General features: G+C 45.1%; 1 protein-coding gene across 1 annotated transcript; it reads left to right on the forward strand.

Moving 5' to 3' along the window:
• The first annotated feature begins 871 nt into the window (after nt 1–871).
• Nucleotides 872–10,121, forward strand: FFAR4 (free fatty acid receptor 4). Its single transcript, XM_081912893.1, has 3 exons — nt 872–1,561; nt 6,436–6,564; nt 9,599–10,121. The coding sequence occupies exons 1-3, from the start codon at nt 1,028–1,030 to the stop codon at nt 10,004–10,006; spliced, it is 1,071 nt and encodes a 356-aa protein (XP_081769019.1). The 5' UTR covers nt 872–1,027; the 3' UTR covers nt 10,007–10,121.
• The last annotated feature ends 1,852 nt before the right edge of the window (nt 10,122–11,973 follow it).

The raw sequence follows: 11,973 nt of genomic DNA on the forward strand, positions 1-11,973 counted from the left end.
TAAACGATGGTGTGGAAATTTTAGTGGAGGGAGATCTGGGATCAACTGAGGGCAAGATACGCAACTTCAAAGTGTGCATCAGGTCACTCTTGTGTGAGCCTGGATTGAAGTGTCCTGCCAAGTAATCACATGAGCACTCTGCAACAAAGCATGAACTTCCATTCAGTCCATCACCACAAGCAACGTAAAATAAACTGTGTAGAGGCACAGTGAACTGCAATTGGGGATAGTAATGCAATATTTATAACAATTTGCCATGTAAATATAAGAAGGGCCCGGTTGAATCAGACTAAAGGCACATCTAGTTGGGCATTTGTTCCCACAGTGGCCAGCTAGATGACTATACGAAGGCCACAAGCGGAACATGAGTCCATTTGCACTCCTCATGCTCTTAAGATATACCGGTATTTGCACTTCAGCCTGAATAGAGAAAGTCACTAACATTTTTTTGGGGGTGGGGTGGGGATGTTCTCAAATGTCTTTTGCCTTAGTTCCCTTTGCCTTAGTTCCCATCTTCCTAGGCCCATATCATTCTAAGGATGCCCACAATGGTCTCTCAACCCCAACAATTCCACCTTCCTCTCCTTCCCCCGGTCTTTTATGGTTCATCCAATGTACCCGGTTCAGTTTGTTGTCATTAGGTTCCAATGGCCACTCATTCCCCGCATGCCCATTATTGCCAACTGGGGAAGGGGCAGCGGCTTGCGCAGCAACTGGTGGCTCACAGCCAAGGAGGCCTTGGTGCCTTCCTGTCATATATAGTTCCTTGCTCATAAATCCCTCCTTTTGTCGCCGGCCAGCACCACTATTTACCTCCTAGCCTCCTCCTATCACTTCCTCGTTGCAGAGGAGTCAGCAAGGTCCTATCCCAACTTGCCCGGAGGGAAGGAGGCGGCGGCGGCAGCAGCAGCAGCGTCGCCGCGTGTTTGGCCAGCTGCCCTGTGGCGCCCCGTCGGGGCGCGCGAGAGAGATAGGGCTCCTCCTCAGCTCGGCGAGGCTGCCTCATGCCCTGGGCACCCTCCCCCCGATGCCCGGGGCTGGAACGACCCCCGCAGGGAACCGCACGGACTTCTTCCCCTTCTTCTCGGAGTTCAGGGGCGCCAGCCGCGTGGCGCTCAGCGCCCTGGAGACGGCCGTGCTGGCGTGCATCTTCGCGCTGGCCCTGGCGGCCAACGCGTGCGCCATCCGGCTCCTGGCGCGCCGCAAGCGGAGGCTGAGCGTGGCCAGCTGCCTGGTGCTCAACCTCTTCTGCGCCGACCTGTTCTTCATCAGCGCCATCCCCATCATCGCCGTGGTGCGCTGGACCGAGAGCTGGACCATGGGCCACGCCGTCTGCCACCTGCTCTTCTACATGATGGGCCTCAGCGGCAGCGTCACCATCCTCTCGCTGGCCGCCGTCAGCCTGGAGCGCGTGGTCAGCATCGTCCGGCTCCGGCCCTCGAGGGCCTACAGAGGCAGGCTGGTGGCCGGACTCCTGCTGCTCATCTGGGTCGTCTCGGCGCTGGCCACCCTGCCCCTCTGCCTTTTCTTCACAGTCCAGCCGCTGCCCGGAAAACACCAGGTGAGCTGACCCTATAAAACAGACAAGGCTGTCTTTTTTTTTTTTACAAAGGCAACCCTTTTACTGCCCAGATCCCAACACACATTTACTGGCATGCCACTGATTTTTGTATAACTTGCTTTCGATTAAGTCTGCTTATGAAATTAGCCTTTCCCGTTAGGCACAGTTCCTCCCACCCACACCAGTAAGAAGTTGACTCAGAAAGTCTGGCTATAGGCTTATGCACTCGGGGACAGCACCATTGAACTCAGTGGGGCTTATGTCACCCGAAACATTTACAGAAGCAGCCTCCTATTATATATTTCTTAGGGCACACCTGCAAAATCCCATGCTATATATTGATTTGGGGGGGGAAACTAACAACCCAGGTGTCCTGCCTTCAAGGAATGCTCATTGGTGGTCTTCCAAATTCACCCCCCAATTATGTACTGGAAGTGCAAGTGGGGAATCTAACTTGATTGCACAATGAAGTGTTGAAATAGGTGTTAAGGGATAATTGGTCCATGTGAAGTTAGTTCCACAAAGAGAGAGATTTATTGGTTTCAAAGTAATGATCTATTCCACCCCCGCCCAAAGGTTTGGAGTGAATAACAATTGAAAAGCTTAAAAATACAATTCAGTTAAGTCAGAATACCATTGCAGATAGGTTAACTGTCCCTGTAAAGCCAAACCATGTAGAAATTCCGAAAGTTCTGCAAGCTTGGACTATGGTGAATCTCCAGAACAGATGGAGAGGAGATATAATTTCAGATTGCTCCTATTATAAGGGGGAGCCAAAAAAAATCTCCCTTTGCTTATCGTTTGAGCAGTAAACCCACAATACAGTCTGCTGTTTGGGTTTGCTAACAATCCAGTGCAGCCCCTCCACATATAAATGGTTATAGAGTCAGCTATGCACACTTCGAAAATGCATCCAATAAGTGCCTCAGGTAAGTGTGCATAGGATTGTAGCCTTCGACTTTAGAATGGTTTTGAAGATAATTCATGCTTCCTGTGCTTTTGCATAGTTTCAGATTAGATATTTCACATCTCTATTGTTCAGAATAGGGAGATATAACACAGGAGATGTTAGAGACTGATTTTGCAGGGATAGCCAACGTGGTTACTTCAGATGGTGTTGGACTCCAGCTTCCATCATCCACTGCCATTGACCATGTTGCTGGGAACTGGAGTCCAATAACATCTGGAGGGTACACTGTTGGCTACCCCTAGTGTTGTGAATTGTGTGGACGGATGAGAGACATAGCAGAAATCTCAGAAAAATCTTCTATAGTATATGAAGCTATTTTTTCCCTTCAAACAAGCAACACCTCTTGTATTCTTTTGGGGCTGTGCCAATCTGAACAAAGAGGAGTGTACTCATTTGAAGATGATGGATTTGTAGGGCTGGCTGACTGCTGTTGTTTGCTTTTATCAAGAGGCTGTTATTCTCTACCATGGTATCTCTGCTCCATAAACCTAAAGGACCATGCAGAAGAACATGGCAATGTGCGTCCACTGCTTGGTTGGCTTTGTCAAGCCCAAAAAACATTTAAGACATGAAAACAAAAAGTGGGAGAAAACCCTATATTCTAGAGACCAGTGGTAAATGGCCCGATAACTGTCTCTGGCGTAGAGGGCTTCAGGAAAAGCACAGGTATTGCTGAGATTTCAGTGGTGTTCTCCTAAGGCAAGGCTGGTTATTATCAAATCCTTTGAGTCCTTCACTGAGAGTACATAGTGAGTAGGCGTATCAAAGGAGTTGGCGTAGGCTCAAATAAATGGGTTTTCGTGATTTTGAATCATGCAAGCTGACTTGAACACTTCGAGCGACACATCAATGGGTAATTAAATGCGGAGAAATTAAAGAGTGCCTTTCGGGATTAGTAATTGATGAATGGCAATCTGAAGCAAGATTCCTGGGGTTAGAACTGGAAGAGACCCAAAACGTGCTGTCATCTAGTCTCCTGATCAAGGTAGTTGGATCGCATTTCCAGATCAGTTTATGACAACCCGAGAAGGGCCTGGCACAAAAGGGCGCTTCTAGGTGCTTCAAGGCCAGCAGCTCGAGTTGACTCATGGATGATGCAGGCTGGCCAATACAAAAGAAGGCAGGTTCTTGCAGCTGTGTAGAAGAGAGACTTTCAGCCGCAGGGGGTCTGTGATGTCAAAGTAATCCTGTTGAAATTCCCTCTTCTGAACAACTATTCAAGCATTATATTAAAGCAGGGGGGATCTTCCAGATGTTGCTAGACCCCAGCTCCCTTCAGCACCAGCCAATGGCAGTTGGAGTCCATCAGCATCTGGGGTGCACCATGTTGGCTGAGAACTTATCTGCACTTCCTCTTGTCCTGCTGCTCTTTAGCGCTTAATTGGAGCAAACAGCAATTCAGGTTTTCTCAGGATAGACTTTGCTCTGATTTAGAGCTAAAGAGCAGGTTTTACCTGGAAAAGGAGTGGAGCAAGGGGGAAACCACACAAACCCATGTTTTCTACACAAGTGGAAGTGTGGGGAAGCTCTCAGTTGTGAAGCTCATGCAAAAGGTCCCATATTAAATCCCTGACACCTCCAGGTAGGACTGTGAAAGATCCCTGTTTGAAAGCCTGGAGAGTCAATGCCAGTCAGTGTAGACAGATGAAAGTAAAGGACGCCAGATGGTTAAGTCCAGTCAAAGGCGACTATGAGGCTGTGGTGCTCATCTCACTTTCAGTCTGAGGGAACCAGCGTTTGTTCACAGACAGCTTTCTGGGTCATGTGGCCACCATGACTAAACTGCTTCTGGTGCAACAGGACACTGTGATGAGTGCCAGAGCGCACGGAAACACTGTTTACCTTCCCGCCACAGCAGTACCTATCTACTTGCACTGGCGTGCTTTCGAACTGCTAGGTCAGCAGGACCTGGGACAGAGCAATAGGAGCTCACCCCGTCGTGCAGATTTGAATGGCCGACCTTCTGATCAGCAAACCCAAGAGGTTTAGCGCCACTTGCGACCCCTTAGTGTAGACAATGCAGAGCTAGATGAACACCTGGCATAAGCAGCTCCCTTAAATTCCAGACTATACATTACACCAGTGGTTCTCAAAGGGTGTGGCAGCAGAGGATGGCCAGTGTGGCAGGAAGATTCAAGGACAATCAGTGTTATATTTTGGGAATGATTCATGTTCTTACGAAGCTGCATTGTTTTATACTTTCTGGATGTCACATGATCATATTATAAAGTAGTTGTGTTCTGTGTTACAAATCAACACTGCTAGGAGTTATTTCTTTTTGTTTTACAATGTATTTCTTATCAATAAAGAAATATGTTGTGGCGTGAGCAAATTCTAAAAGTATGACCCAGAGAAAAAAAGGGTAGCATGCACCTATGTCTGACTTTTCTTTAATTAATCACAGGCATGATGCACCTTGATTGTCAGATAAAAATAAATAAATTAAAATTTAGGAATTTTTAAGAATTCATAATAAATACTATTTTTTATCAACTGACTTGGTGCTATTTAAGTATCGGATTTACCATAGATTCCGGTGTATAAGACAGCTTTTGAACCCAGAAAATATTCTCCAAAGTGGGGGGTTGCCTTATACGCTGGGTATGGGTGGCAGGGAGCAGAGCCCGCCCCCCCACTGCTGTGGCGGCGGCTCTGAAGCAGCAGCAGCAGCAGCAGCAGGCAGCAGGCTCAGCTCTGTGCTGGGCGACTTTCTCCCAGTGCGGAGCTGAGCCCGCCCCCTGTTGCTGCCCAGCGTATTAGGCGACTGGGCTTATAAAATAAATCCCCAAATTGCAGCTGCCAATTTGGGGGGGTCGTCCAATATGCCCAGTCGCCTAATACGCCGGAATCTATGGTATTTGCCAAAAAAGCAATGAAAGTTTCTCCTCAGTTTGCCTGTTAACCTTTAAACTTTCAGTGACTATGGGAGGAGCACAACATGCACACAGTTAAGTTTAGAATTGAATTGGTGACTAGCCTTTGCAAAACTCTTCATTTGTCCCGTGTTCTACAGTACATATTGTACCTTTCACACAAGAACACACAAGCTCTGTTGTACCTATGCATTGCTTGAAAAGCAGACGTTTATGTGGACATGTAAGATGACTGCATAGACCACAGGAGATAACAGGAGAGAGTCATCATCAGTAAATAATTAGATTATGTTCCCATTTTTTGTCCGCCTTGCAGCTGTCTTTGCAAGGAAATCACATTTAATGCTAGTAAGATGAGGTCAGATATGAGCTTCTAGTATTTGTTAAACTATTTCATCACGTTGCCATAATGGTTCAAATTGTAGGTGGTGGAGGATTTTTTTGTTTGCTTGTTTGTTTGTTTGTTTGTTTAGTTGGTTGGTTGGTTTGGTTGCCAAATCTTGTGAATACACTTTTATCTGAATATGTTCCAGGTTAAAATCATAAAGGTATTTTGATCATTAACTATTTCCGTAGATCCTGTTTGGTTAGTGGTTATCTCTTCTAAAAACAGGCACCAAGCCAGCACATGTTGACAGAGGAGTACCTAGGGGGGAAGCTCAAAAATCGCCTATCAAACTACGAAGTGTATGACGTATATATGTGTGCGGAGATGTGCCACTGTTGTTGTAGCAAGAGCAAAAACAGGAGAACCTTCCCGTCCTTCTTCCACCGTAGCACAAAGGCATGCATTTTTTCTGCACTTATTCCTTGCCTCACCTTTACTCTGGATGCTTCAAGTGCTGGGGTCATGTAAAATGTAGTAATTTCTAATGTGTCTATTGCACTAAAGTGTTTTCTTCCCCTGTGGGGAGGCACTGATACAGCTCCTTGCCAAGGGCACAAGGGACTCTAGGTGAGCCTCTGCATGTTTCTCAAACATTATGGTGAAACATTAAAAACTTATATGGATTTTGTTCTTTTTCTTGCAGGAAGTGTTAATTTGCACCTTGGACTGGCCCAGCGTTTCAGGAGAGATCGCTTGGGATGTGTCTTTTGCAACTGTGATCTTCTTAATACCAGGATTAGTCATCGTAATTAGTTATTCAAAGATTTTACAGGTATTTTTCATCATCATCATCATCATCATCATCATTTTTAAAAAGATGCTAATAGAGTTATCCACAATTAAAATTGAATCAGCGTTCTCATAGTAAATGGAGTTTTAGTTTTAAAGATGGTAATAACAGACCACAAGTAGCCAAAAAAGTAGCACACTTCCTAGTTCTTAACAGTTTTATTCTAGTTCACTTGCAATAGTCGCAAATCCTGAGCTGTTTGTCACTTCATATCCTCAACATTTAATTAATCTAGGGCTAAACTACATGTTACATTAGGTATAGTGGTACCTCGGGTTACAGGCGCTTCAGGTTACAGATGCTTCAGGTTACAGACTCCTCTAACCCAGAAATATTACCTCGGGATATGAACTTTGCTTCAGGATGAGAACAGAAATTGCACGACGGCGGCGCAGCAGCAGCGGGAGGCCCCATTAGCTAAAGTGGAACGTCAGGTTAAGAACAGTTTCAGGTTAAAAATGGACCTCCAGAAATAATTAAGTTCTTAACCCGAGGTACCACTGTATGCTATTTAAACAATGTGATTTGGACAGCCACTTCCCACTCTTAACTGAAAGCAATATTAGCACCCTGATCTAGACTGGCACCATGGTATGTGTGTGTGTGGGGGGGTGTTGACAGCTCTTCTCCTACATGTCATTTTCCTGCCAGAAAATCACCCCAAAGTTGCTACCTGCCCTGAAAAAATGGATTGTCCCGTATAGACTTACCCATTTTGTTAAGATCTATCAAGGAGGCCTTACTATCTTTAGCTGAGCCTGCTATATGGCAGTGCACGAGAGAGCCTTCTTGGCAGTGGCACCCCACTTTAAGAATTCCCTCCCCTCTGTGATACATGTGCTGCCTGCTTTTTTACATTTTAGATGCCAGCAAAGGGCTTGGTTATTCCCCCAGTGTTTTAGCAGAATCTGATGCTGCTACTGACATTTTCCGTTGGCTGGCTGCGACTGACTTACCTTCTCGTTTTTATTCATTGCATTGCGAATTTGATACTGTTTCAGTTGCAGCCTGCACTGCAATTGCTGTGCAATGAAAAGTGAGTAAGACATGTTTTAACTACCGTATTTTTCGCTTTATAAGACACACCAGACCACAAGACACACCTAGTTTTTGGAGAAGGAAAACAAGAAAAAATATATATTCTGAATCTCAGAAACCAGAACAGCAAGAGGGATCACTGTGCAGTGAAAGCAGCAATCCCTCTTGCTGTTCTGGTTCTGGGATAGCTGCACAGCCTGCATTCGCTCCATAAGACGCACACACATTTCCCGTTACTTTTTAGGAGGGAAAAAGTGAGTCTTATAGAGCAAAAAATACGGTAAGTAGCCCTCTGGAATTTTCACCAGAAAACTTGCTCTCCCTGCTCCTGTTTGTGGGTGGCCAAACAGCACTGTTGAAAGTTGCTGTCAATATTACACATTTCCCAGGAAGGTGGTGCTAGAGAGTTACATATGACTTAATCCTCCCTTCGTCAGAAGATTATGTCTTCCTTGTAGATTTCCATTTTGCCATCAAGGAATACGTTTGGAAGTTAAAAGACAATAAAACTGTATTTCGAAGAACGTTCCTATTGTGCTTTGCACTAGATAACATTTGCAATCCATTAACTTTCTGTAGATTTAGTATATTTTATAGCAAACAGTATACAGATGTAGTATGAGTCAGACTATTGGTCCATTCCACATTAGCTGCAGGTGAGAGGAGCTGACACATTTGGAGAGCACCAGGTTGGGGAAAAGCTGCTGTAAACTGATATTGTTTCCCCATCTGAGAAAAAGCAGTGTGCAGGTGGAAGAACATTGGATGAGTGTGTATGCAAAAATAGTTTCCTGGCATTTCAAAAAACACAGTAATTGGATTAGGGAAAGCAAAATGAGAAGCAGTAAGAGGAATATTTTTTTCATAATAGTCAAACACTATACAAATTGTATTTGTGTAAGGATTAAATGCTGCTTTCCTAAGAGGAAACAAAACTACTAATTTTGCTATGGTGGAACAGGAGAGCATTTCCCCTTCATCATAATGTTTCGCCCTCTTTCAGTGCTCACTGAGAGCAACATGCTAATTTTGATATTCCTTGATTGTAAGTCTGACTGGAGTGTCCCATATTATTTTGGTACCTTGCACATTTCTAAACAATCGGCATATTTTCCTTGGATGCAGCAGCATTTGGAAGGCAGGCATAACAAAGTGATGTCCACATCATCTGCAAGCTGCTGGCTGCAGCAAGAGCCTTTCCTGGAGCTGATACTGTACTCTTAAAAAATAAATAAATAAAAATCCCAAATATGAAAACAGCCTCTCATTTTAAAAAAGTACATTTTGATTACCTGTATATTCCTATTCCCTGAGGAAGTTGGGTGGAGATGTGAGTACATTTAGCACAGCTATCTGGCTCACTGAAAAAAGGGGGGGTACCAAAACATGTTTTAAAATGTGTATTTTCATGCCATTCACTCTACCCTTTCAAACTTCCAAAGGAGATTCCACAACATCCCATGTCATTTTTTTCTTAATCAGAAAAAACTAATTTTTTAATTTATTGATATCTAATTTTTTAATTTATTGATATCTAATCACAGGGACGCAGGTGGCGCTGTGGGTTAAAGCCTCAGCGCCTAGGACTTGCCGATCAAAAGGTCGGCGGTTCGAATCCCTGCGGCGGGGTGCGCTCCCGCTGCTCGGTCCCAGCGCCTGCCAACCTAGCAGTTCGAAAGCACCCCTAAGTGCAAGTAGATAAATACCCCTTACCAGCGGGAAGGTAAACGGCGTTTCCGTGTGCGGCTCTGGCTCGCCAGAGCCGCGATGTCACGCTGGCCACGTGACCCGGAAGTGTCTCCGGACAGCGCTGGCCCCTGGCCTCTTAAGTGGGATGGGCGCACAACCCCAGAGTCTGTCAAAACTGGCCCGTACAGGCAGAGGTACCTTTACCTTTACCTAATCACAGAGTCTGCCTAACAATTTTTTAAAAATTTAAATATATTCACTGAAAGGTGTTTTTTATGTTCTAATGCAGATTGCAAAAGAATCAAGGAGACGTCTTCATGCTGGCATGGCCTACTCAGAGGGTCATCACATTCGAATTTCCCAGAAAGACTTCAGACTGTTGCGGACTTTGTTTGTATTGATGATCTCTTTCTTTCTTATGTGGAGTCCGATAATCATCACCATTCTCCTCATTTTAGTGCAGAAATTCAATCCAAACGTGAACCTGATGCCTTCTTTATTCTTTTGGATAGTGGCTTTCACATTTTCCAATTCAATTGTCAACCCAGTTTTATATAATGTTTCCCACTTCAGGCATGAATGGAGGAAAATCTTTTTCTGCTGCCCAGGTCCTCTTGGAAGAAAAGCACTTGCAACAGACACTACGCTAAGACAGAATAACAACAGACATCTTACTGTGTCTGCTATTTCCACATAACCATGTGATGTTTCTGACAGCGGTAATCTCACCAGCTATTCAGAACAGTGTGCTGAAGAAAGTGTCTGGGAAAGAGGGAGGCGGGTGGAATTAAAATATCAAGATTTGCACAGCATATTCTGGTCTTGGGAAATCTTGGTGCTGCAGAAAATGACCTTATAACTCTCCCCATAGCAAGATGCAAGGGATACAGGTGCTGATGGCATTAAAACAGAAGTTAAAATGTTGACTGCAGAGCATAACTGAACTCTGCAGTTTACTATCTTCCAGAAAGTGATTGTATTTTGTGGGATCTTTGGCATGGGGCAGGGACGATGACACTTCCTTGCGTGAGAGCCAAAGGATCGGTGTTAACAAATAACAAGTTTAAAAATGTGTAAGTGGCAAGGACACAACCAAACGTTTGCATGTGACTGCTAGGTTTATAAATGTACAAGTAGCTGCCAATCACAGGGAGACTCAGCCATTCAAACAATACTGTGTGTTTTGAACATGTGTCTATGGGTTTTCTTCTTGTACTGGATTTGTGCCTAGCTGGTGTAAAAAGGTTGCTGGAGTATGAGAAATGCACAGGATGGTGCATGTAGGTGCTTAGCACATGGTCACCTCTGGCATCACCTGTTCAGTCAAGAAAGTGAGGGATAAGTGCAGGTGGGACTTAGCACAGACAGCTCACCTTCCATCCACTGAACAGATGAAAGCACATGATTGTCAGGGGCTGGTCTGGATTGGAAGATTGGGGAATGCAATCACAGGGAGATCAGCTCCTAACAGAAGAGGAGGGGAAATATTTGTTGTCCCCCCCCCCCCCGCTTCCAGCGTTTCCAGAAGCAGAGAGACAGGCAGACACAGAAGCTGGTCAGTTGAGAGAGGAGCTACCCAGCTATGAGATAGTAGCTGAGCAACCAGGAGGGAGGGAGCAGCTGGAACCCCTCCCTCCCCCCAAACTCAGAGGTCCGAGCGTGTCATAGAACAAGGGAGACGCAAGGGGTGTGTGTGAGGCACTTCCCATTGGTGTGCTTCTTGCTGCAGAAGTGGGGAGGAATCAGAGTAGGCAACTGATGTCCTTGCAGAGGGTTGCCTGTTGTGCTTGTAACATAATGCTGTAATTAAAGGACTATAAATCTACCAAATGCTCATTAATTTTTATTGATGAGCTACCAGAAGGGAGAGGGGAACTCCTGTACTTGACAATGATACAGCAATCTTGTTGGAGCTTTCCTAGAGCGAAATCAGTGCCTTGATGGGAGATCACCTCAGAACCCCTTCACCCTACGCTTCATGAAAGAAAAGCCAGACACAAATGTGTTGGAGAATATCTAAACAAACATTTGTTGGGCAAGTAGAATGAAAAGCTTTAGATAGAATTTTGAGCATTACAGCATGCTCTTTGGAAAAACAAACAACTAGATCGTTAGTCCAATAAGAAATACAGGGGGGGAGCCTTCATGGTAATGTGAGTTTATCCTCCCCAACCCTTCTCTAGCTCCGTTGGTTGGAGCATGGTGCTGATAATGCCAAGGTCAGAGGTTTGATCCCTGTAGAGGACAAGTGCCTATTCCTGCATTGTAGGGGGTTGGACTAGTTGATCCTTAGAGTCCCTTCCAACTCTACAATTCTATGAGCTCATGAGGCAGGAGGGACAGTTGATGGCTGAAGGTGGCAACCTGCGCCAAATGTTATTTTACACAGCTTTTGGCAAACCTATGGAGTTTTAATCAAGTTGCAGTTTAAAAAGCTAGTATGTGGTTTCACTCATTCATTGGCTGTGCAGGCTGGGGTTGATGGGATATGTAGTCCAGAAGATCAGAAGGTACCCCAGGTTGGGGAGGTCAGGGCTAGAGTGTTGGAGACAAACACTCAAATCCCCCACTCAGCTATGAAACTCATTGGGTTATATTGAGTGATCATTCTTTCAGCTTAACCTTCCTCACAGGGCTGTTGTGAGGATAAAATTCGGGAGGGAT

This window comes from Podarcis melisellensis, assembly GCF_964234715.1.
Source record: "Podarcis melisellensis genome assembly, chromosome: 5".
NCBI classification, from domain to species: domain Eukaryota; kingdom Metazoa; phylum Chordata; class Lepidosauria; order Squamata; family Lacertidae; genus Podarcis; species Podarcis melisellensis.